The 26,484-nt window shown below is 40.5% G+C and overlaps 1 protein-coding gene across 1 annotated transcript in view; it reads right to left on the bottom strand.

Annotated features, from left to right (window-relative positions):
* Positions 1–23,661, bottom strand: part of LOC104343039 (dynein axonemal heavy chain 5) — a 158,343-nt gene extending 134,682 nt beyond the window's left edge. Inside the window, exons 1-18 of the mRNA XM_086468857.1 lie at positions 23,499–23,661; positions 20,084–20,184; positions 18,424–18,612; positions 18,259–18,333; positions 15,903–15,989; positions 14,397–14,468; positions 12,144–12,245; positions 11,023–11,209; positions 9,628–9,793; positions 9,428–9,521; positions 8,168–8,266; positions 6,646–6,827; positions 4,219–4,338; positions 3,358–3,559; positions 2,568–2,663; positions 1,654–1,827; positions 1,472–1,561; positions 610–765 (exon numbers count right to left, since the gene is read on the bottom strand). Coding sequence (XP_086324983.1) covers positions 610–765; positions 1,472–1,561; positions 1,654–1,827; positions 2,568–2,663; positions 3,358–3,559; positions 4,219–4,338; positions 6,646–6,827; positions 8,168–8,266; positions 9,428–9,521; positions 9,628–9,793; positions 11,023–11,209; positions 12,144–12,245; positions 14,397–14,468; positions 15,903–15,989; positions 18,259–18,333; positions 18,424–18,612; positions 20,084–20,184; positions 23,499–23,661 — 2,355 coding nt within the window. The remainder of the gene's footprint in view (positions 1–609; positions 766–1,471; positions 1,562–1,653; positions 1,828–2,567; positions 2,664–3,357; positions 3,560–4,218; positions 4,339–6,645; positions 6,828–8,167; positions 8,267–9,427; positions 9,522–9,627; positions 9,794–11,022; positions 11,210–12,143; positions 12,246–14,396; positions 14,469–15,902; positions 15,990–18,258; positions 18,334–18,423; positions 18,613–20,083; positions 20,185–23,498) is intronic.
* Between the last annotated feature and the right edge of the window lie 2,823 nt (positions 23,662–26,484).

Genomic DNA, 26,484 nt, shown 5'->3' with positions numbered 1-26,484 from the left:
TCTCTGTAGACTTTCGGGGAGCATTAAATGCTACTAAAATGCTAAATAAATTTGAAACCTAGGTTCTAGTTGTCCATTATGGAATCATTAGTTCAAAAAATGCCACCTTTTAACCATGATTTCTCTGCACTACAAGAGAAAAAATAATCTGTGAAGTAAGAATGGTAAGATTTCCTGTCTCAGCAAGCAGATTTGAAAGGAAATTAATGAATGATTGCAATACACTCAACACACTGATACTGAGCACTACAGAAAAGACCACGATCTAATTAAAAATCCCTTCCTTGACTAAAATTTTGGTTAACATAGAAAATAAAACATGAAACAGTATCTAAAAAGACGCATGTAAGTCAATAATAGATATGTATGTGCTGGGTACTGCCTCTTTTATGCCCTGAATGAGGCAGGAGCCTTACAAGGAAGAAACATGATGAAGTCAGAACCATAAGGACACAGAAAAAGGAAAAAAATACAGTAATTCAAAGAATTCATTTTTTTAACCCTATTAAGATTATTTTAATGCTGTGCTTGTCTATCCATGATATGACTGAAGTAGCATATGTAATATTAAACAATGCAACAGCAATACATACAATAAATCATATTTACCTTGGTTTCTGGGTGTCTGACGAGTAAGGATGCACACAGAGCATTTCTAGCCTGGTCAGCAAACCTGCACCAGGCTCTAAGATAAATAAGTTCAAATTCTAAAAGAACTGCAGCCATTTTGTTGTAGCTTTTAACAATCTTTTTCATTTCCAGTGTCTGTAATTTGAGAGGAAAAAAAAAAAAAAAGCAAACACCATTTAATCAATTCAATGAGTCGAACATAGTAGAAACCTCCTCCACTAGGCTCTTCCTCACCACCATTAGGAAAAGAAAGCAAACAGAAAGCTTTACGTTATGCTACTTTAGAGATAAGGTAAGACAAAAAAAAAAATAGAATTATATTTAGGAACTCAATTATTAAGAAGTATTTAACTGCTTTAAATAACATAACTCTTTTCCTGATTTTTCCTCCCAGTCTTTCCCATAAAACAAAGTCTATACTATGACCTATACAAGGAACTGATGTCCCACTGAGAAAGCTATAATAATTACATTCTTTCATGAAGTGTGGCTAGTGTTTGAGGGTAAATATCTTGGTCCTCTTCATTACACAGCATAGAAGAGAGAAAGCTCTAAGCCTAGGTACACAGCCAACAGTGCTGCTATCACGATTAACATGGGTTAAATCCCAGAAGAGACAAAAGCACTGGCCTAAGTCTTCAGCTTAATGTCTCATGGGAAGTAACTGTCTTCAGCTGCAGAAAAATAATGCTTCAAAAAGGAATTCAAATCCTAACACCTATCCTGTTGCATGAGCTTGAATACAAGTTGCTAGAAAAATGAGCTTAGGAGTATAAAATAAATCAGGTGTCTACAACACGCTTGAAAGCTTAGTATAAATCCTCCTCTGTTAATTTCCAACCTTCAAAAGGGTGGTTTTCTTTTTAAGGAATGTCATTGGCTGGTCAATTTTTCTGTATAACTGCTGAGCCCACATAATCTTCCCTGTTACCTAGAACACAGAAGATAAGAGGTTTTATTTCCATAACTTAAAAACAGTCAAGAAGCAAAGCCTTTTTTCTCTCCCATTTATTTAATTCTTACTGGTGGTATATTCCGTGGTATAGGTGGATTTTCTTTTTGCTTCTGGTAGAAGTTTCGAACCAACTCTAAGTCTTGGCTGTACTGCTGAAGGACAACAGTGTACTTCTCTTTGAGATCAATATGAGTTTCTCCTATTCGTTCAAGCTTCATCAGAAGTCCCAGCATCTGTTCAGTCTAAAAAGGAGGATGAAGCACTTACTGCAGAAGATGTTAATAGTTCAGAAAGCCATTGTTCATAAACTGCATTTTTAAATTTTGAATACAAGTTATGTAAGTTTGTAAGTTGTTTTCTAAGAAACGCAGAAAAAGTCCATCCAGGCAAATTAGGGAATTGTACTCCTGTATTTCATTGCATATAGAATATATTTACCGTAGTATGAACCAAGAAACTGTTACCATTCTGGTATAATGGAATATTTAATTTTGGGAGGACTCTCAAATCATCACTCTTTTTTTCTGCGAACAGTTGTGGTAGAACACCTACTCCTTTACTGACGCTTCATTAACATCTCATGTCTTGATCAGGGCCTGAACCAATGAACAGTACTGACATTACAGTAACAGACGGCAGAAATCATTTCATTACTCCTGCCAGTCCAACCGGAATAACTCAGAAATGCAACAGGACGCATGGGGAACACCAGGATGAAGAAAGAAAATAATCTTCAGGAAAACAGGGCTATAAAAACAGTAAGAAAAGATGGAACATAAAACTGGCACCAAGAAACAATGAACATTATTTTCCAGCACTTTTGCAAGAAACTCTTAGAACACTTATAGTAGGCTTGATGTCCTCCTACATCATCTCAGGCAGCCACCAGCAGAGTACAGAACACTGGAGTTCAGTAGGAGCTGTGGGTACTCAGCCCTTCTGAGCTCCAGGCCAGGGGGTTTGCATTTGTAAAATTACTTACAGTCACGGTCTTCTCAAACCAGGAATCCACAAGTTCTTGTATCGACTCGTACAATGCTGCAATTTGGTTTTTAAATTCAAAGTAATCTTTTTCAAACTAGAAAAGGGCAAATGGGAAAAAAAAAAATCATCTGTAGTGTTGCTTTCGTTTCATTCAAAATTCTTTCCCCGAAGTTTTTGGGGAATTTGCTTTATCTGCCCAGTACATGTGTTCAGCACTGAATTAAAGAGAAGAGGGACAACCAGTAACAAAGGCATTTACATTCTAAGCAAAGCAAACAAAACATAAGTGTTAGGTTGTAAGATTAAAGCCTCATCTTCATGAACACAAAGCAGCACAGAGGAACAAGGACGAGCAGAGGAAATCCCATAATCTTCCCTTCTCCCTCTATAATGTTCATCTAAGTGCCTTTGCTGCCTTTACATTAATACCGCCTTTACTAATCCACTAAGTATTTTCAGTAACACTGAGTAACTCTTGCAACAAGATAAACGTGCCTGAAGTAGTTTTCAGTCTGCAGTTCAAAATCCATGCACCTCAAAAAAAGCTCAGTAAGAGTTGCTTGTAGCATTACTTATCACATAAAACCTTATCAAAAATTAACAAAAACATTTGAAATAGAAGTCAAATTTACCCAAACACTTCAAATGGTATTACAAGAGATGAAAGTATTATTATTACAGAAAAATACTACCTACGTTGTTATAAATTTTAATCTTCTTTGCATAACTCCAGTGAAAAGCATAAAACTAAAGAGAGTGACTGTCAGACAAGGGCTGAATGATTGTACCTCTTTTTTTCTGTGATCCAGAACATCATACTGTTTGGATTTGGTGTTTGTAGCAATGCTCCGGTAATGATTACTGATCTCTTCAATACCTTCTATTTTTATACACTGGAGCTCTAAAAGGCTTTCCATAATATTGCTCATATCTGAAATCTTCTCCAGACGTTTACAGAATGTATCAAATTTTCCAAATATATAGTTTTCACTAGTAATAAAAAGCAACAGGATTGTTATGCAAATCTATTTGTAATAGATTTTTGTCTGTTTAACCCACATATATTCTACCAGAACCACTACCAAGTTTCACATAGAAAATCTATGCTGTAATAATCACAAATCAAGTAAAAACCATTTTAAAGTAATGGATAGAAACCAGAAAATGCTTAATCCTTATATATGTCAATTAAAAGCCTTTACCATATTTCACAGGAGTTACTCTTTTAAATGAGACATTTGCAGCAGACTAAAGTGTACAATACTAAGAAATGCCCCATGTTTTAAGTGCCAATACAGGTAAAACTCCCCTTGGAACTGTGATAGACAACCCAGCCCAAAGCTGCTTAAATTCCCCTGGAGTCTTTTCACTTACATTCATGACTCAACTTTGTTGGGATTTCAGACCATATATAAACATATGTATTAAATTAACACATGCATAAATTCCCCTGAAGGCTCCCTGGACATTTGCTAAATCAGTAAGTGACTGGCAAAAAACCTGACAGTGGTTTATTCTTGAATAAAAAAACTCAAACCTCATGTTCTGATTATATTACACTACATTTTAACCGAGTATTTAGTTTTTCTGCTATCCAGCAGATATAATGTATAAATTAATACAATTCCATATTAGAGCCAATTATTTACCTGAAATCAAATTGCCTGTCACTTGGATTTTCCTTTAGCTCCTCCCTAATTCTCTGAAAGGATGTTTGGTACTGTTCTTTGAGGGAAATGCATTGTTGTATCCTCTTTAGCAGTTCTGGCCTGACGAATAAAGCAGAGAAGACAGTAAATCATCCTAAGGAGGTCTTCAAAAGATTATAAATAAAAACAAGAACATTTCAGTCAGATAGCCAACTTTGCAAAATAAGAACACAAAATAATACATTACCTGAAAAACACTTAAAATATGAGGATTACAGTAGAAGTTTTTGTTTTAAATTTGTTATCTAGATTGGATATTTTTAATTTACGTTTTATTGTCATCAAATCAAAACTTTCACAGCATAGTCAAGAAAGGACTGACACCAGGTAAACCCCGGCTAGTGAATGCCTGCAATTTGGCCGTTTCTCATCTTCTGTAAATTGATGGGTTTTCCCTTTGTTTGGTTGGTGTTTTTTCTAAGCTGACAAGACTGCAGAGGCATTTTTCCAGACTACAGTAAGGATGAGGAAAGTCTTGTTTCTTTAAAAAGATACACCAGGAAGATCCTGGTTCCTAAGGCCACAGATAGTTACATCTTACACATGGTTGTTCATTAACCCTGAGGTACTACTACACATGAGAGACACAGATGAGGCATGGAAATTAGCCGTAAGCCAGTTGCCCAAGACTGTTGCTCTACTTCGGTGTTGTCTTTTATGTTCCAAAATATCATTGGGAATTAAAATGATAGTCGAACTTTAGAGATTGAAACCACTAACTGGGAGAGAGAGAAACTTTTGCAGGGACAGCAACAGTAAATAAATAAATGAGGTGAATGTCTCAAAAATAAATTCAGCTAGAATAAACAACAAATGTATTCTACTTTTATTTACATTCATTCTTTAGAATAACCATAGTCAGTACTTAATTGATTACAGGTAATTTCTGAAAACTTTCCTTTACCCACACAAAAATACAGGAGGAATCCAAATTATTTGTTAGATTTACTTTTATGTCTCCTAGCCTGTTATCTCAGGTCACCTTCGACTTGGATGGAATTTAAGCATGGACATTCCTGACTGTCTATGTCTTGATGAAGCTCGTAAAACCTTTTCTTTTCCTTCTCACCTCAGTAACCATAATCTTGCTCCAGTTACACTCTTTCAAGACACTATTCTAATCATGACTTTTCCAGGCTTAATTTTAGATATTATGCTCATCTCAACCCCTCTCTGTGGTTCCCCTCTTCTTTTTTGCATGAAAATAATTGACTTGTTCTTATAGTATGTGTTCTTCCCAGGCTATCTTCACGTAACCGCTCATCCTTCAAATATGTTTGTTCTGCCAGTGGCATCACCCACTTGTTAAGTTTCATACAAACACTTCTGTGCTTCCACTTGTGCTGTACGTAGTGCTTGGGAGCAGCTCCTTGCAAGCAGCCACAGAGCAGCTAACTCGTCCCTTCCTTGAAATATCTGCTTTAGTTCTCCTGGCAGCGATGCCTACATAATGTCCAGGGGCATCACAAGGTGTGCTGAAAACCCTGTCATTCCAGCTGACCAACATTGCATGATTGCTGGTCTTCCTCCATTCCTCTTTGCTCCCGCCGTCTGACTACTCACTTCTTACGTTTCAGCTTGCAAGCTCTTCTTATGTGTTAGATTGCAAGCTCCTTAGAGCTGAAGCAAACGTTCTGTTCATTTTTCTGTATAGTGCCTAACATTTGCTGAAAAACAGGGACTCTTCTATACTAATAGCTGTAACAAGAACAATACAAAAGAACAAAACTGGCCTTAGGCATGTCTGACTAGCGAACTTACACTAAATCTAGCTTTTTAAACTTAAGGTGCCTCGTTGGCACCGTTTACACTCCTCATGTGTTTGCTCATACAGCGTTATCCACGGAATACTCAGAGAATACAAGTCTGAGCCCCATTCCATCACCCAGAAACCCCACTCCAAACAAACTGCAATCAAATTGTGATTCTGGTCCTGGTCTATACTGTCCCCTTCCTCAAACTGACTTTCCTGTCCACTAACAGTAAAATATAAACCTTAGACGGAACTCTGCCAGTCTGCCCTCGGGGCTTTTTTGTGAAGAACCTTAGCTCCCAGTTCTAACCGCTCAGGCATGTTTTGGTCTAAAAAAAGCCACATGGACAAAATATTTGGTGTTGTATACTGATATACATTACATGCTTTTCAATAACAGGGTGTTTTTTCATAACATATAGTAAATTTGGTTTTGCAGAGTCCTTAACTCTACACAAAATGAGTAGTCTTGAGCTTAAAAGTAACACGGGAATCAGTGCCCGGTAGGAAAATGAGGGGCTACTTAAATTTATCTTCTAATAATCTTGATGACTAATCTATAATTTTACTTCTAGTGTTAATGAAAGAAGATGAAATCATTAAAATTCTATCACCTGTCCAGATCCCAGATTTTTGAAACACCTTCACACAGATACGTCTTGCATGTATTAATCATTTGATTCGTGATTTTAAGAAGAAGTGATGTCATGCACTCTGATGTGTTGTAGTATGGTGATGTACAGTAGATCATACAGACAGTATTCATTAAACTGGGTACGTGTTCCATCATTGTTACCTACAACAGGAAAAAACGGGAAAGTCAGCAATTCGAGTTTCCTAAAAAATAACACAATGGAAAATGTGGCAGCTCTGGGAATACATTTGTCAGTTCTTGATCGTAACACATTGTTCTTGTAGACATTTCATTATGAACGGGACCATCCAATCCATTTGCTGGTATCTAACACACTGTGATCAAGAGAGAAAAATGGGGAATGGGTGAAGTACAAATTAATAGGTCTTCTTCCAGAGTGGGATTTCCCAGAGGAAAAACAGAGGCTGTCCTCTTTTGGGCCACAGCCTCCAGTCTATGAAAGTGCTGTAGTCTGCTTTGCAAAGGAGTATGCTACCTGAGGAAAAGAAGTCATACCTTGCTACAAAAGAGTTGGCCTGCTGTAGGAAGAAGAAGAAAGTTGGTGTTTGCTCATTTTGCCTAGATCTGTACAGAAGGGAAATCCAGAAGGGGGAGGCAAGGCAACAATAACCTCTCTCTTACTGAGGATACTGAACTATAGAGTTTTCTGTCCCGCAGAAATGCATGCAAGCCAGATACACAGAGAACCCAGAACAAGAGACAGTGACTGGTCTAGAAAAGGATAAAAAAGGGATGCTATCTAAAAGTCAATCCAATAGATCAGAACACAGAATATTTGCAGAAGAAAAGCAGTGTAAAACAGCACAATGGATTCAAGCAGAGTTCAAGCTTTGAAAAGAATATTTAGAAAAATTGTAAGCAGCTGGATTATGCGTAAATCTTCTGAACCACGTAAGCTTAGACAGTTTTGCCTGGTGGCAGTATCTGCAAAATTCATGCTCTCACTTAAAAAATGAAATCTGAGATCCACATGGTTATGAAAATAAGTTTTATCACTTTAACCAGTAAACACATGCTACCTGCAAGAGAAATGGCTTTAACCTGTAAAATAAGTGGAAGCTGCGCAATTTCAGCTCAGCTGAAGGCTTAAGATAATTCTTATGATATTTGCATTAAAACAATCACGAGTAACTGCTAACTGAAGCATGGAGACAGGAAGAGGTACCACACGTAAGGCCCAGCCTCACAAAGACAATTCAGCTCGGTATCAGGTTTGGGAAAACATCACCTTTTGCTTATTCTTCTCTTGCCCTTCAATTATCTTCTTGAATGACAACTACCTCCTACACAAAAAGTAGTATTATTTCTGGCTTATTTAAAATCTGTAAACTGGATTCACTAATGCCAAAGGAGTTAGGCTGTCCACTAATCATTAAGCATAGGAGTTAAATACTGAAAGGAGAAATAACTTTCTTTCAGCAGCAAAAGCCTTTCCTTTCTTCTCTGAATCTCACGTTAAGTGCCTTTACAGTACTACTTACAGGTGAAGCTTCAGCAAGCGGACCAAAAAATTTATCCAATGTATATAAATATCTCACATTGTCTTTAGCTTCATTGGCAGCGATTGTTATATTACCATCCTGAAGGGGGGGAAAAAAAAGAAGTAGAATTAACACTGCTAAAATTTACTGACCAGGTTCTTGCTCTTTTAGAGTGCATGCTACCACCACAAGACTACGACTCCATCTTGCAAACATTTTCTCTCAGAAGTTCTCTCAAATAAGCCATTTATTCTTTACCTAAGAAACAACTGCTTTTACATGCAAAAATTGGCAATCAGTGACATTTTGGATGTGATGTAGAGGAACTCCTTACTAAGACTCCCAAAGTTTTTTCTTCCCGATGGAAGTACAACGGTGTGGCTTTGATAATCTGACTTAGATTTTTGAATGGTTTTAGCATGGTAACTGTTCTACAGAATTTAAACAAGATCCCTGAAATGTACCAGGGTGTTTCCCACCATTTTTTAATAAACACTTGTTAGGGAAATAACGCCTGAATAACCTTCTGTTCATGACAGGTGGAACTATCCAGTACTTAGGAGGCAATTCTGTATGAAGAAATAAATCTAGTTCATCACCTTTGGCTTGTACTAGCTCTGTACAGACACTCTCATCCAAATTCCATTTATCATAAAAGTCTGCAAATATGTTAAGCACAAAATCAAATCTCAGTAACGTGAAACTGTTTTCCCAGTCTGTTTTCAGAGCAGGAGAATACCTTCTCAAGCGCTAGAAGGTCTACATTCCAGTGTTTGGCCAGGCCTTCTGATTGGCTATACACGGTCTACAGCTTATTTTCTGGCTTGCCTACAATTTTGACTGACAAGTTTACATTACGGATTACTTATCTAAAGTAGCAGTTATGCTACAAAAAGCCAGCTGTCAATAATTCTAAAAGCAACATGATGAACTTTCAGACATCTCTACGGTTGGCCCGCACGGGGTACAGCTGGAGAGAGACAGAACAATGTTGTCTGGATGCACTGCTTTACTTCTGCACAACCATTCCACCCACTATGTTAGTGAAAGACACCTTACAGAAGCATTGACTTCTTTGCAAGTTATCTATTTAACTTCAGAATCATCGGTGTGATATGTTTCAACAAACGGATAATAAATCACAGTATAAAACCAGCATAAACACTCAGAACTATTTTTTTAGCATTGTGTTCAGTTCTGTGTGAATTATAAATACAGTACTGCACCCATTTAAAACATATATTAAACTGTAGTGATTACCAGTTCTTTCCACTGCTTCAATGTCTTTGATCTTGCTGCCTGAAGAATACTTATAATTTTCTTTACTCGTGAACTCTTGATCTCATCTAAAAGGCTTTGAAGAAGGAAACACATTTAATACTCTCTTTGGAATGAAAGCTTAAACTTATTTTTAAAAAGTTTTTTTTTAGACTCTGTGAGAAATAATGCAGGGATCTGACCTGTTAAACAATGACATTCTTGTCTTCCAGTGTTCCAGCTCTGCAGATGGACCAATGTCATCAGCTTCTCTTCTCATTTGTTCACTCTCCACTAAAACTTGTCTGATCTGTTTGATCCAAATCATGACCACTTCTTCAAGTTTCTCAGTGACCTCTGTGTTACTGCCTTCAAAATCATAGAATGGGACAGTTTCACGAGTACCAAGAAATAAATACAGATTTTTAACTACAGAAATGAAATGCCCTTGTCAAACATATGCTGCGACTCTATGTAAGGGGAGTATATTCAAATCACTGACCAACAACAGGAAAAGGTTAAGACTGTAACAGCAAGATGCACACACATACAACTTGTATCTACCTACTCTGTTACAACTGCACATCCTTTACAATGGAAACAGTTAAAATACAGTGAGTTCATATGGAAAAAAAATACAGCGATGTGGTTTTGGGAGAATCATGCTTCAGAGGTCCAAGAAATACATTAACTATTTGTATATTTTTCTGCTTGTATTTCATAAATGAAGGTTTACTTCACATTTCTCTCTTTCTGCCACTGCAGCCTATTCCACATTAAAAAGCATCAAGTAACGGACACCATTATTAACAGTCACAAAAAAAACCCTACAATTTATAAGTCAGCACATCTTTCAGATTGCCCTCGTAGCTGAAAGAGTCCCGTTCACTTGGTGCATTGTGTTTAGGACTCGTGGAGCTTGTACTACTAAATGGATCTAAAGAACTTGTCCAGCTATATAACGTTATTGCCTCATCTTAAGAGTCACTAGTTCTCCTGGGGAAGCTTTCCTGCCATGGGCTCACATAGGGTTGAGAGGGATTGCAGAAGTATTGACTGGCTTGGCATTATTTCACTCTGAAAATCCATGTGGTGATAAGAAATGCTGGAAAGCTACTGTTAAAAAGAGACGTAACTGCTCTTTTTCTTACATATACATATATAATATGTATTGTGTATGACATATATATATATAATGCATATAAATTTTTATAAACACTTCTTGTTTTGACCCACAGCCCTCAAAGCCAGGCTTAATATTGGATAGGATTTCCCCAGTATCAAAGAAAGTGAAGAGTATACACAGTAGTAGATGGCTTCACTCAGCAACTACTTGGCCAGCACACTAAGAGGAACACAGGCCACTACACACGTGGTATGTCAAGGAACTACCTAATCCTTTAAGATCCATTAATTAAAAGGTGGGAAAATGACTGATGATTTTATGATTACACAGTCAGACACCTGGCAAGAGTGAGCAGAAAAATGTACAGCACAAGGAAGAAGAATTAATTCTTCAGAGTAATTTTTTACTAATGACATAACATTTATTTTATAAACAGGATCACTGTGTTTGCTTTGCCGGAGGAATTACTCACCTGCAGTTATGTAGTCAGATGGGTTCTGTAAGCTGCTGACATAAATATCAATATCCACTTTTGTGAGCTGAATTTTATCTTCTATATTCCGTCTTGACGATGACAGAGTACCCACAAATTTATCCACTGAATACAGAAAGTCTTGTATCTGGCTGTTCTTCAAGCCTTCTTTCACAGCTCCCCAGTCCTGATTATTTTATGATTTATGCCAAAAAAACCAAACCAAACCAAAAAAAAACAGGAAAACGAGGGTCACTCTTTCTTTTTTTGAATACAAAAGGTATCTTATTTTTCATTAGAAAGGTATTTCTTATTCATGACAGTATATAAAGATTTATCAGTATGCCCTCTAAAATACACTCATCTGTATTATAACATACTTTAAAGTGTGCATTGATTTAATTATTCTGTAGACAAGAAGACACAAACAAGCAAGAGGCTCTCCAGAAATAAAACTGTCTCCCTGCTCTCACGGTCTTCACACCGAATTGCTGTCTTTTTTTTTTTTTTTCAGACCGATTTGGCTCTCTCTGAACAGAGAAAACAGATTCTAATCTCCCTTCCTGCTCCTGGGTGAGAGAAAATGGTAACATATGGTAACAGCATACAACACCATCATTCTCGACAGACACTGAGCTTCATTATATTTCCTACCTCTGAACATGTACTTCTGGAGGCAACAGAACCAACTGTGATGCTTTGTGAGTGTCACTGAACAAGGACAACTCAGAGAAGCCAGACACTCTGGCTGTGGTACAGCGCTTGCCGTCCATGCTCTAGAATAAAATCATGGACTGATCCCTTGTGCTGTCAGGACTTGACACTTCTCTCAATCCAGCCTTAATCTACTTTTAATTAAGACATCACAGTTTTACCTTAGTATGGCTGCTATGCTATGTTTTCCTTTGTCATGACCATTATAGCTGGTGCTAGTGCTTGAAAATAAAGAACTATATGAATTTCACTTATATATAAATTGCATAACTCGCATAAAGGCCTATATCATACTTGTATCTTTTTGTATCCTCAGTTTTATGTTCATCTGAGGCATAGGCAAGACTCCAGCAGCCACTTGCCTTAATTTCACATCTTCTTGAGAAAAATGACAGCTGTTTGATTACCTGTTGGGCTTTAAGTGCTGGTATCATGATTTGGGACAAGAAAAATTCCAGGCCCTGAAGGATATTTCCACTAGTACAATCAAATATGCCAAAATTCACCTCCTTTGGGAAGAAACAAAAATTAGCAGAGTGCACATAAACTTCTGCAACATTATTCTATTTGAGAGAAATTCAGACATGTGGCAGACACACCTACAGTCCATAACTACGTAGGTTCCATGAGGATATCACCCCCCCAAGCTACTGAATTTGGATTGGACATAGAGTAAAATTCAACCAGAAATTCCAAGACTTGCCCTTAAGTTTGAGTCACCAGAACTTCTGAACTGCACAAACATACACTGATTTCGCCTTCATCATCATCAGAATGCTTCCACTGATAAGGGGAAAAAGTCTACTGAGTTCTGCCCTAGAAGCTTCTACTCCCAACTTTTGCCTGTGCAATGACAGGAACTGCAGAGTGGTTTTGTAACAGTGACTATGAATGAATTTTTGTAGAGGCTTTGACATTCTTGGCTATCTTGATTATTAATTTCACTAACATTTTTCTTGCTAGTTCCCCACTTGCAGGCAAAAGAAGAGCATTTAAGACATGTAGTTGTTATGCATAGGTGGAATAGTACATCCTAACAATATTACAGTATTACAATCCCACTGGAGTACAAGAGGGTAGAAAGTTTTTCCCCAAAAAGTGGAGGAATTACAGATGACAATCAAGGCATTCCGCTGGAAGAAGTGCTTACATGGAAGACCAGGTTTCTTTGCATGTCTGAACGCGCTCCCTGGGAGGCAATGCCCACAAGGGTGTTACCAAGGAAATGCTCCTAAACTACATCCTTCTGCAAAAAGCTGTGCGAACAAAATAGCAGAAGGAAAGGACAGAAGGGTGATGAAGAAATGAACTGACCTCTATTGTGCCCCTTCAGATGCTTTTAACAATGCCAGTTTCTCCCATATGACAATGTTTGCATTTGTTGCAGGGAGGGGGAGGCAGGGAAAACTAAGTCTTTCAAGACTTCTGAATTTCTAGGACAAGGTTGACATACAAGCTGATACATTTCTTTCCACAGGATGCTGAAGATTCAGCTATTCCTCTTGAGAAACAGGGGCATATCCGTGTATTTCTAGGGTGTTCTCAGATTCTCCTTCCAACTGTTCCTACACAGCTCTTCAGGGTAAACCAAAATTTGCAAAATCAGTCTGAGCCTGAGCTCCAAGACTCATCAGTGTGAAGACTGGCTGAAAATTAGGGCTTGTTTTACCTTCTGTAGCATCTAAAAATATTGCCTCACATAAGGAATGAAGTTTGATGACGGGTACATGACAGCCCCTGCCAAAAGAAGGTGATCACAAGAGAACTACAGCAAGAAGGCACCAAGGCAGCTAACTGAAGAGTTTGGACAACCATTCTGACAGGCACCCAACTGAAGCAACACAGCAAGGGGCAAGAAGAGGAAGCCTAGAAATCACTTCTGCACATCTGGATGAGGTATTTGTAAAAATATTGTTATAAAGCAAGTGACTGACAGAAACTGAAGTACTGATTTCCACGACTGTAGCTAGAGAACAAAGTTACTAGAGCTTTGGCCAGCTCAAACGGGACACATCAACCTATGAGTGACAAATACAGAGAAAATCTGTACAGTATAAAAATAAGTGCATCAATATTTCGAGAATATGATTTCAGGCTTATTAAACTTTTTCTTTAATGTCCATTCATAGATGTTAGCATCTGGATGCTCTTCTATTGCAAATATTTCCCAAGAACATGAATATCTCTGAAAGTCAGAAAAGGCTGTTACAGTACTTTTCTTATACACAACTAAAGCTATTAGGGGCAGGAAAACCTTACTTTAGTTAGTTTCAAGTATGATCTTTATCTTAAAAGTTTAAAAGATAGTTATTTAAGTGCAGTATTTCCATAATTTAGGCTCATTACTTAAAAGAAAATCCCCTAGTTAAGGTCTTTATTCCCTATTGCCATTAAAATTTATATTTTAAAGACTGATTCATAATGAATTTTTATTAATTAAAATCTTGTTTTTAATAATATTGCAGTTTCTAATTTCCAAATCACTAGAGCATTACTTTATCATAAATAATTACTCAGACGAAAAAGAACTTCTGTTAAACACAGGACTAGACATTCTCATGAAAGCACTCCCCACTTCTTTTTCTGACTCCAGTTGCACAAATAAAGGTCTAAGAAAATACTAAAAGTACACCGCAACCCCTGCATGATTTTGGTCTGACCTGGGAAACATTTGATGCAGTTATAACTTTATCTGATGTTCTCAGGAAAAATGCACAAGTTCCTGTAAAGTCCTGTAAAAAGGACAAAATGCATACTGTTAAAAAGAATAAACGCGCACAGCAAATGTAATGTACTTAACTTACAAATGTGCTGAAAACAAAATGGGAAAACATCAATTACCCAAAAAGTTAGTGAACTGTTTGTAGGATATTTGAAAATCTGCTCCTCTCAAATCAAATACTGTTTTTTCTCCATCTGACATAAGAATTTCAAAATAGCCTCCCGGGCAGACCAGTCCAGTACCTCATCCCTACCAAGAAAATGCAGTTCAGTGCGAGCTTGCGAGCTAGGCTGCTTCCTGGGCTCTGTTCTCGTGTTCCTTGCCCACCTGCAACTGTTGTATGAGAGCTGATAGAGGACATATTCCTGTCTACTCATTTTAGTATCTATTGATGGACCTACCCATGAGATCTTCTAATCCCTTTCTGAATCTGACAAAATAAATTCACTGAAAAAATCTAAAGATATCCTCAGCTTTCAAACGTTTAAAGTACTTTTCATAGACACTTAGACCAGAATGGATCATCTTAGAACGGCATTTATTTCATTTTTTAAAAAGGGAACTTACAAGATTACTAAAAACTTCTGATCCAAATACTTTTTAACATGTATTTTCAGCTTTTTGATGGACTGAAGTAATGTACACATTTCAAACCAGTACTGTAACAATGTTTATTTTTATTCTATTAAATCTAATAATAATTCAACTATAACAAATTTGAAAAGTCAGTCCAATTGGCCCAACTGGCAGAGGAACGAACCTCACTGAAAGCAAGAAAGAATTCTTCAGGTATGTCTTTTCTAACACAACCATGTTAATATAAGCTCACTGGGGGGGAATTTAAAAAAAAAAAAAAAAAAAAGACATCACCGTGCCTTATTCAAAGAAAATTGGAAAATTGTATATGATACACTTTTTCCCCCAAAAAGAGATGGAAAGAAAGAAAATTAATCAGAAATCTTGATGACTACTTGAATACACAGCTGAATAACGCTTAGACATTACAGTGAGGAGGTTGTTATAAGAATTTTAATGGAATAAAGGAATTTTTAAAGGTATTTTTGGAGTAACGTGCAGCATTATTATATGAAAGGAAATACAAAACTACTGAAGAACTGCACTTTTAAACTAGAAGTGCACAAGCACTGAAAAATACTTAACATGGAGTCATTAACAAAAATGTTAAGATCTGTGATTTTTTTAGCAAGGGTTTATTTGACCTGCTGTCCTCTCGGATAGTTAAATCCACTAATCACTGCTTCTCTACTGGTGGATTCCAACCTCAGCTCAAGAAATGCTGGGAGATCTCGCATTACGAGAACATGGACTAAGTACTTAAATATCTACCCAAGAATTACAAAAAGCTGTCTAACACTGCACAACTATTATATTTTTTTCAATGTTTTACTTTTGAAATGTCATCTAACGAATTTTTCAACCATACCTCAGTAGAACCCATGGTAATAAATAATTTCTTCTGAAGCAAACTGTTCGTTGACCCATCTGACCTCAAGGATGCATTCGAATTTTGCTAGCAATCAAATTATAAACAAGAGGTTAATAAAATAAAAACTATTGTTATACAAATACCTCATCCTATTTGAATATGTGAATTATAATTAAGCTCATTCTGAATCATTCAGAATTCTATCTGAATTCCCAGATAGAAATCAGGAGGTTGTCTTTATCTGGAGAATAAGCTTTGCCTCAATCTCACAATCCCCAGCAAACAGTTTCATAGCCCTGTTCTTTCAGAAAAAAACTCAAAGAGGAAGGGGAAAAAAATCTCGTAAAATACAATGACATTAAATCTGAAGTGTTTCCTAAAGGAACTTCCTCCATGGAAACAATCTGGATGTCTCGCAGAAAGAATCATGTGCCTGGTCTCCGAAGTCATAATGTAATTGAGAGCAGGACTCACAAGCAGCACTGTCAGCTAGATCCTGCCAACAATGCAAAGAAATTTTCTGTCCACGTCTTTAACCATACATCACTCTAAAACACTTTCTCTCTGAGAAGCCTTGCTGCCACTGGTCCCTCTCCACTGAGATGTATCTACAACCTCTTCTCTTTGAAGCAACAAAAATGTTTAAGTCTAATAAAGACCTGCTTCCCTCTAACTTTGTCATGTACTTTGGAAAATAATCTGTTGAAACTTGGAAGAACGTAACAGAATACAACGTGGAAGGAGACTGCAGGTATATTTCTCTTTCCAGTTGACAAAAGGCCTCTTCCTAAACAGTTAAATGTTCAGCTCCTGCTAGACTAAATGTGTGATGTATGATACACAATGGTGGCTTTCCACTTCCACCCCAAATCAGCACCTTCTAACCCCTATGCACAGTCTCAAGTGAGCATCATGCATCCAAGCTGGTAAAAAAGAGAGATGAGCATCACTGAAGAAAGGATATTTGACAAATCTTGGTCAGAACATGCCTACTAGGTCAGGCCAACGGTCTAGCCTGGCCAGTATTTTGCCTCCAAGAATGGCCAAAAATGGGTAAGAACAGGGCAAGCATGTTTGATACTGCCCCTGAGTAATCTGAAGTTCTTCAGTATGTTTGAAACCAAACTCTTGACAGAACAGTCAATTTAATGAGATCACTTGACTCATCAGAATGGGGTGGAAGATGTCAGAGATGGCATTCATACATAAAACAAAATTAAATGCAGAAATGAAATATTTCACTTAACCCAAGCTGAGCATTTATTTCTGGCTTGTCAGCTAAGGAAAACAATTTCAAGCTTCATCTTGATTTAAGTCAGAGAACACACATTCATCCCAGAAATGTGCATACACAGACTCAGTGAAAGGAAAAACTGATTAAACTGTTTTGACAGCTGAGCTGATTCTGTGCTTTACAAAGTCCCTAAGCAATTCCAGTACCACTCAAAAGTTCTTTTAACTTATACAGGTTATAATGAATCTGTAATTCATTCTTGCACTTAACTGATGATCACACATTATCAGTCAGTTTTTCTCCCTAACAAGCCTAAAATAACCACCACAGGGTGAGTTCGATCACCCTAACACGGCTCCTCGATGGCATAACCTGAAAGGACTGAGGAAGAACTTCTGCAGTTCAGGAAGCCCACAACAGTCATGTGAGGCAATTTCAAGGTCACTTGGCACCTTCCGATATCACACACTCAGTAGAAGCTGAACAAATGATTTTGCTTTTTATGAAGAGGCTTCTCCTTCTCAAAACTGAAAGTGAGAGAAATAAATCTTGGGGACCACAACTACCTTATTTTTTGTTACCATTTTCCAAGCTTAAGAGATTATTTTCTGCAGAATGGGGCAGACCTGAGCATGAAGCCATCTTAATCTAGATGGAAATTGCATCACTTTTCACCCTCTTGAATCAGTGCTTTGTCCATAGTGGAGTTGGTGCAGCTCAAACCAAGAGGAGAAGACAAAATGGTTCTTATACAGACTTTTCCCCCATTCCTATAATACTTCTGTTAGCTAATCTAGTATTTTTAAACTCTGAATACTGTGAACACTTTGCCTCAACTATCTTTATAATTTTTGAAGTCCAGATTTTTAATTTACTTGGCCATTTTTAAGGGTTTTTTTTGTGTAAACAATAACAATATCAAACCATGCCCCAGGGCATTCTCCTGTTCTCATGTAAGCCAAGATGGCACTATCTAAACAATGAGATCCAAGTTCTTTCCACATTGGCATGCATAGCAAATAAAAAATCTCTGTTAGGATTTTCTGAATTTTGCAACAGTCATGTGACTTTTTTAAAAAATGCAATTTTGTTTTTGTAGAAGCAGTAACAGAAACGTACCTGCAATACATCTTGGTAAAAGAAGAGCAACTTTTTAAGTCCACTAGGGGCAAAGAATTGTTCTATAAGTTGAAACTAAAAACAAAATTACAAATGTAGTTAATTGTGAAGTAGTTTTAAAAGACTGGAAATATATTTAATAATAATAATTTAATTAATATTTACCCTGTCATCAGAAATAATGGCCTCTTCCACTTGCTGCTCACTTAAGTCTATCCCATCTGCTAATCTTGATATCAAATACTTGTGTCTTTCATCTATCTGAGCTCTTCTCTCCTCTTTGGTGACTTTGGATTGCTTGGCTAGTTCTTTCCTAGTTTCACCGGAAAGGACTATGCTTTTCTTACCAGTTGTCTAGAAAATAAAAGTTTGTTATAGAGAGATTCGTCTTCCTCACTTAAGCGTTGTATTCTATAATGTCGATCTTTAAGCTGGTTTCATAAACTACTTCAACCAGGAACATAAAAAATTACATCTAAGGAATGAGGAGGAAAAAGATCAGTAATAATTAACTTCGTAGGCCAGAATTATTTCTCAGTATAAAGCTGCTACAGTGGAAACTTCAGACAGGAAACTTCAGATCAGGACCTCAGAATCAGATGTGGATCCAGACAAAGGTCACAGCACAAATTAAGCATGATATAGGCTCTAATTCAAATCTCAGCTTTGTGAATCCAGTTTCCAAACTTCTGTATGTCCATATTCCAGATTTGGGACCAGATCTATCTCTATATTGTCAGCATTTTAATACATAGTATAAAGTTATTACCTCAAAGGAAACAAATAAAACAAACCCACTATAAAATTAGTCACCACTGGAACAAATATACAATTGATGTTTAATACACAGGTCATATGAAAGTAGCAGCAGAATGATAAAGAAGGAAATCTATGTAGACAAGGGAATTTTTAAAATCTTCATAACAGTGTGAACAAGACTGAAAATAGATATGGTGAATAACACTTTTAAGTCAACAGATAATCTTCAGAAGCTATCTGGAAAGCTAAAGATTTGGGTAAAAAAGGCACCACACTCAGCATTTCCTTCTACACACAGCTCCCACTGACTTGAGTATCTGGAATCTGGGGATGTCTGGGGTTTATTGGAGAGAAACAAAGATAAATTACATCATCTTCCCAGTACTCTAAACTAGGAATTGTAACTGATCAATCCTGATTTACCCTTGGATTAAAACCCCAAAAAGCTGGCCAATGTCCACCTTTGCCTCCTACCACTTGGTCCCACCCCAGACTCTGAACAGGTGTTTTACATCACTCCTGTCTCTACCTGCATCTCTTTGAGACCAGGAGACACACGGACTGCCTGAATACCTGTAATTGTTGGTCAGTACCACTCTGATGTCTTTAAAAGCTACATCTTTTCTGAATCACCGTTCATTCTTCTCCCATGTAAGTCCCAACTCGTCTGGGTCAGCCTTTTATCATCTCTGGCTTCCACGCCAACAGCTGGGTCTCTTGTTTTGCATATGCCTTCCCTGATGCAGCATGATGTTACCCCAGTATTCTTAACCAAAACTAATTTTCACGTTGGCAAAGACAGGGGATTAACCAGTGGATGATCAAAATAAAAACCCACAAAACCAAAATCCCAGCAACACGCATTGTGAGCACAGAAAGTAAATGGCCTAACACTGTATATACACTTTTGAGTGGTTCACTGTTCTTCTTCCTTGTAATCAACAGAGAGTAAAGGAACTCAGTAGTCTCCAGTATTAAGCCAAACTTCGAGAAAAATCTGTACAGAGAAAATTTAACAGGCAAAAGTTAGCTGAGTCACCACCTATTTTAGCATGAAAACACTTGCCGGAAGAACAGCAGTCAAAGGTGATCCTGTGACAGCAGATCCTAGCTCAGTGCTCCGTGTCTTCAGGTCCCCTCCACGTCTACGGTGCTTACTTTCTGTGTCTAGTTAAAAGAAGTGACAAGTTCTAATTATTCAGGTACACGTACAACAAGACCTGCAGTGTGGTGTCTCAATATCTGCTGGCTAACCTCTTCTCAGGCTGGGGAAAAAGAGACATGAAAGGAACATTAGAAAACCTGTGCCTCAGCAGAAACGCTTAGAAGCCATTAGGGAGAAAAGATGTCTTCTAATGGCTTTTATCTCAAGTTCCATAGCAAACAATCCCTACTGATAGCAGCAGAGGTAAGAAAAAGCAATTTAAGGTACTAGCTTGAAGAAATGCGTTCTGGAAAAAATAGAGACTCTGAAATATTGTCACTTTTCACACTTGCTATTGTCACCTAGTTACTCCTCTTCTGTTACTTCTTTATCTAAATTCTAATTGTCAGTCTCATGCATTTCTGACAAACTTGCTACTTGCAGACACTTGCAAGACAATTTGAGCACACAGAATATCTGAAGAATAAAGGTTGCCAATATCTGCAATAAAAACAGGACAGATACCATTACAGTGTGTAACTGTTTTCTGTTGACTGTCTAAACCTCCTTAAGAGCTTTTGAAGCCCTTTAAGTTATTTACTAAAAAATTTATTGCATGACTTTGTTTTTCATAGAAAATCGGATTTGAATATTTTTAAGTCATTTAATAACAAATAAGATTATTTGCTTTCCTGATACTAAGTACAATAACTTATCTCCAGCCAGTCACCATTTCTCTTTCAAAAATTTTAATTACAAAGCATTCCTAAGTATTGTTTTATCTCTCCTTAACAGAAATATTAGTTTAGTTAGCTTCAAAAAGTTAATTATTTGAAAGCACTGAAAAATGCTATTTGTAATTGCTACAGCTTGCTTTTAGTCCAAGAAAAGGCAACCATTTTATTTCTCAGAAGATGATATTTAGGTCCCACCCCCGGCAGCAAATGGGATCCTCAGCGGAGCATGCAGTAGCACTAACGAGCGGCTCACTAAACTGTCAGGAACCACTGTTTAATCTAGAATAAACAAACCATGAGATTGTGACTAAAATTAATATTCTAATAGTACTGGTTTCCTTTGAATTTTCTTACAGATTGTGTCTCTTCTCCCCTGATTATAATGTATTATTCACAGAATCATAAGGTGCTTGAGATGGAAAGGGGCCTCTGGGGGTCATTTGGGCCAACCCCTCCTGTTCCAGCAGGGCCACTTAGAGAGGCTTGCCCAGGACCATGTCCGGATGGCTTCTGAATATCTCTGAGGATGGAGACTCCACAGCCTCCCTGGGCAACCTGTGCCAGTGCTTGGTCACCCTCACAGCGAAAAAGTGTTTCCTGATGTTCAGACGGAAACTCTTGTACTTCTTTGTGCCCATTGCCTGTGGTCCTGCCACTGGGCACCACTGAGGACAGAGTGCCTCCATCTTCTTCACACCCTCCCTTCAGTTATTTACACACACTGATGAGATCCCCCCTGATCCTCATCTTCTTCAGCCTGAACAGGCCCAGCTCTCTCAGCCTTTCCTCACAGGAGAGATGCTCCAGTGCCTTCAACACCTTTGTGGCCTTTCACTGGACTCTCTCCATGTTCATGTCTCTCTTGCACTGGGCAGCCTAGAACTGCACACAGCACTCCAGGCAAGGCCTCACCAGTGCTGAGTGGAGAGGATGGATCACCTCCCTTGACCTGCTGGTAACACTCCTCCTCATCCAGCCCACTGGCCTTCTTTGCTACAAGGGCCCATTGCCGGCTCATGCTGGTGTCCACCAGGACTCCCAGGTCCTTTGCTGCTGCTTTCCAGCTGCTCAGCCCCCAGTATGTGCTGGTACCTGGGCTCGTTCCTCCCCAGGTGCAGGACTTTGCTCTTCTCCTTGCTGAACTGCAGGAGGTTCCCATCCGCCCATCTCTCCAGCCTGCTGAGGTCCCTCTGGCCGGCAGCACAACCCTCCGGGGTATCTGCCATCCTTCCCGGTTTTGTGTCATCAGCAAACTTGCTGAGGGTACGCTCTGCCCCGTCATCCATATCATTAATGAAGACAGGACTGGACCCAGTATTGACCCCTGGGGTACACTGCTACCTACTGGCCTGCAACTGGACTTTGTGCCACTGATCACTACCTTCTAGGCCTGTCTGTTCTGGAGTTTTCAATCCATCTCACTGTCTGCTCAGCCAGGCCACACTTCATTAGCTTCTCCACGAGGATCTTACAGGAATGAAGGGGAAATGCAAATCGTAATTGCTCAGCAGTGGTAATTTGTGACCCGGGAACAATCTGGCACAGAGAGCAAGAAGGCCCAAGTGCAGAAGGGGTTAAGCTGGCTGGAAGTGGGAATGCCAGAGATAGAACTGCTCTGTGTAAGGGAGTGCAGTTTCCCTTGGTGATGAGGTGAGAAACAGCCACATTGTCCTCTAGCCATCCCGGAATGGGAGGCTCAGCGTCCCCCTTTGGGCAGCAGAGCTGGTGGACCCAAGACTGCGCTGAGGCGCTCCATGCTGATGCTCACAGGATTGGTGCTGGTCCTAGTGTATATAGGGACTACTCCAAATCACCTCCTTGTCCTTCATGTGCCTGGAAATGGTATCCAGGGTTAGCTGCTCCATCACCTTCCCAGGAACTGAGGTGAGGCTGACTAGCCTGTAGCTCCCTGCATCCTCCTTCTTGGAGACACGAGTGACATTAGCTTTCCTCCAGGCCTCAGGCACCTCTCCCAGTTGCCATGAACATTCAAAAGATTATGGAACATGGCCTCGCAATGACATCAGCCAGCTTCCTCCGTGCTTGTGGAGGACTGAAGCAAAGTGGGCATGCGCAAGTCCATGGGCCCTGATGCCATGCACCCGCAAGCACAGAGGGAGCTAGCTGATGTCATTGAAAGGCCACATTCCACAATCTTTGAACAAACTATTCAACCTATTATTGCTGTAAATATATCCCAGAAAAGAGACACCATACCATATGCCATACTATGGAGTATGCCACACTATAGAGTACTATTCATTTTAATTCCAGAAAAATGGTTCTAATCATGTTTCTAGGATTCACACCAGGAGATCTGCTCAGGGATCAGTTACACTGTGCATGACCCTGCAAACACACACATATATATAAAAAACAATGCATTTGTTTATTTATATGTACATAATTTATTTATAAAGCTGAAAATTGCACATTGCAGTCCCTACACTGGCACATTCAGAACAGCACGTACACACTTACATATAGAAGCACATTATAAAGTTAAACACTCCACTTAATAACTGGTTTCTCATTTTGTTCCTGGAATGTTTTTCCACACAAAGCCAACATGAAGTCCTTATCATTATTGTCTCCCATACCTTTTTTAATAGCAATGAGAGGTGGACAGAGATCAATGTCGGGTTTGGAAGAAAGCTGCGCTGCTTTCAGCCATTCCGATTCCTGCTGTGCAGAGCGACCGGGAGAGGAACTGGGCTTGACTCTTTCCCCTAACTCAGTCTCACCTCCCACAGTCTCCTCCATCTCCACCACCACCCAAAAATCAACCTAAATCAACAATACAGAAAAAGACCAGACAATGTAACATTGCAAGAACCACCGACACCTTCAGTATGTTTATCCCTGTTATAGCACCAATACGATAAGACTAGCACGGAAAAGAAAGAAAATAACACTCTTCTTCTGGTTGCTAATATAAAATGAGAAGATCTAAGCAGTTTACAAAATGATAAAAGCTCCTCTAAGGTTGCCCATTACCAAAACTTTATTTCTAATTGCTTAACTGCCACTTCTCTGTCCCTTCTCTCTAGTCAGGCTGCTGCAGGTGGGAACTCACGTGTCGAGGGCCAGGTTAAGCTCCTTCTTAGAGGACAGCCGCAGGTCCCACCGCAAAGCGCTGGGCACAGAGTGCAGGCGGAGGCACTTGCCTATTCTCAAGCGGGTTTTGGAGCCTGCGGTCTGCCTGGGCACTGGGAGTTGCTGGCAGCTGCTATGGCAACCCCTACACAAACCCAGCCAACCACCCAGGCCCCAGGAGGCACGTCGTCCGTCCCCATTTCCCACTGTACCCACTAACCCAGTGCTAATCTCACAATTCCTTGTCTTTTTGAAACGCACCACAGTTTCCCTTTACGTACAAACTAAACCCTAAGCAAGGAGCTTCCCCGAGCCTCAGCATTTCTGACGTGCACAGCCAGGGGAGGCCGCAGCGAGCGGCATCCCAGCGGCCACACCGCTCTCCTCAACGCGGCCTTTCCCGACACGGCAGCAACCTGGGCCCTGGGCGACATGGGGAGAGGCCCAGCGGAGACATGGCGCGGGGGGGGGGAGGGCTGTGCCGGGCAAAGCCGCTTCCACACAGACCCGAAAGGCACCGTGTGACCGCCTGCGGCACCCTTGCTCCCCCTGCTCCCTTCTCCCAGGCGATGCCCAACCACCGAGCTCTCACGCCGAAAAATCGAGGGGTTTTTTTCGGCCAGCGAGGGCCTGCTCCGGCCCGCCGCCCCCTTCCCGCCGCCGCGCAGGCGCAGCCCGCTCCCGGCAACAGGTGAGGGAGCCTACCCCGCATGCGCGCCGACCAACGGCGGGGGAAGAACGGGGAAGAGCTCCTTGGAGGTAGTCTTCGTTCTGCGCCTGCGCGCCCCGGGGGGGGGGGGTGTGCGCCGCTGTGTGTGTGCGCGCCCGGCGCGTGCGCAGTGGCGGCCTGTCAGTCCCTTCCCGCGGGGCGGGCTGCAGCCGGTAAGTGGCGGCTGCGGCTCCTTCTGCCCCCGCCGCCGGCCCTGGGCCAGCGCCCCGGCCGGGGAGCGCCGCCGGGCCGCCTCCCGCCGGGCTGTCGCTGTCTGCAGCGAGCCGTGTCGGGCGACGGAAAACGGGAGGCGGGGGCGGGACCGGCTGGGCTGGGCTGGGCTGGGCCGGGCCGGGCCGGGCCGGGCCGGGCCGGACGGATCCGATGAGCCCTTCGGGATGGCGAGGCCGAAGGGGCTGCTGAAGGCTTCTCCGGCGTGGCCGCCGTCCGAGGGCCTCTGCCGAGGCTGCAGGCTCGCCTGCTTGCCCGGGGCCGGGTCTCCGGCCTTTGCCCGGTAGGGACGGGCACCTGCGTCGATGCAAATAATTCGAGTCGAGCCGCCTCCGTCAGGGAGCGCGGCCGGGAGGAGCTGGGGCTGCCGCAGCTTCCTCCGAGCCTTCGTTTTGCGGGGTTGAGCCCCGTCGCTGCGTGCCTCTAGCCCAGCAGCTCGTTTCTGGAGGGGCCGGGGGCCTCCCCCTGTGAGCGCGTCTCCCCCCGCTGGCTCGCTTCTCGGAGCTGGAGTCCGGAGGATGAGGGTGTGCTTGTAGCTGAAGCCTTTCCAAGGCTGCTCGGGACTTGCTGTTGTTCACTTCTTCCAGTACTTTGTTCTGAAGATGTTTGTGGGTTTGGCTCATAGCCCCTGTGTAAAGTTTGCTTTTCCTTTGGAACGGTTTAGTAGTTGTGAAACAGCCTGCCTACCTCAGCCAGTTGGTATGTAACCGGTCAGGAGATTACAGCGTGCTGACTGCTGAGTTTGTTCTTGAGGTCTGCCTAGTGTGCCTGGGTAGTGGCTGTGTGGGTTAAAGCTATCCTAACTCTGTTGAATGTATCCAGAGTTTTTAATAAAGTCAATAATTCAGCATGAATCTCTCTACTGCAGATACCGTTTCTGTAGTAAATTCATATTTAAAAATAACAGTTGGCTTTTTTTTTTTTTTTAATTGTAGATACAGCCCTGATTGGGCTGAACAAAACTGGAGTATTCATTCAAAAGTGTGAGTGGTAGGAATAGGTCCCGCACCTTGAGATGCGAAGTAGAAAATCAAATATCATTTGAGCTAAACAGGGCATTAGTAGAGAAGGGATGAGTGTGGCCGCACAGCTGAAGAGGTAAAGTAGGACATGAGTTTACACTGTAGAAATAATTTTGGACTATTTGCATGCTTCTGCATGTAATTTTTGAATATACTAGAGATACAGGTCTTGAAATATTGGATGAAGGAACTTGAGACATAGACTTAGGGTCTTACAGACTAGCTCTTGGGCTTGCCTGGACTCTTTTAACCCTGGTAAGTTCTAAAATGACTAATTCTACTAGTGATGTACTGAGTCTGTCCGGGATGGAGTTAACTTTCTTCACAGGAGCCTGTACAGGGCTGTGTTTTGGATTTGCGGCTAAAACAGTGCTGAAGGCTCACCAGTGTCTGGGCCGTTGCTGAAAGGTGCTGGCACAGGGTCAAGGCTTTCTCTCCTTCCTGCTCTGCCCTCCACTCCACTTGAGTAGGCTGGGCATGAGCAAGAGATTGAGAGAGAACACAGCTGGGACAGCTGACCCAAACGGG

Source organism: Leptosomus discolor, chromosome 8 (assembly GCF_034619465.1).
Source record: "Leptosomus discolor isolate bLepDis1 chromosome 8, bLepDis1.hap2, whole genome shotgun sequence".
Classification (NCBI taxonomy): Eukaryota; Metazoa; Chordata; class Aves; order Leptosomiformes; family Leptosomidae; genus Leptosomus; species Leptosomus discolor.
The sequence above is the reverse complement of the archived record's forward strand: the minus strand, read 5'-3'. Positions and strand labels throughout refer to the sequence as shown.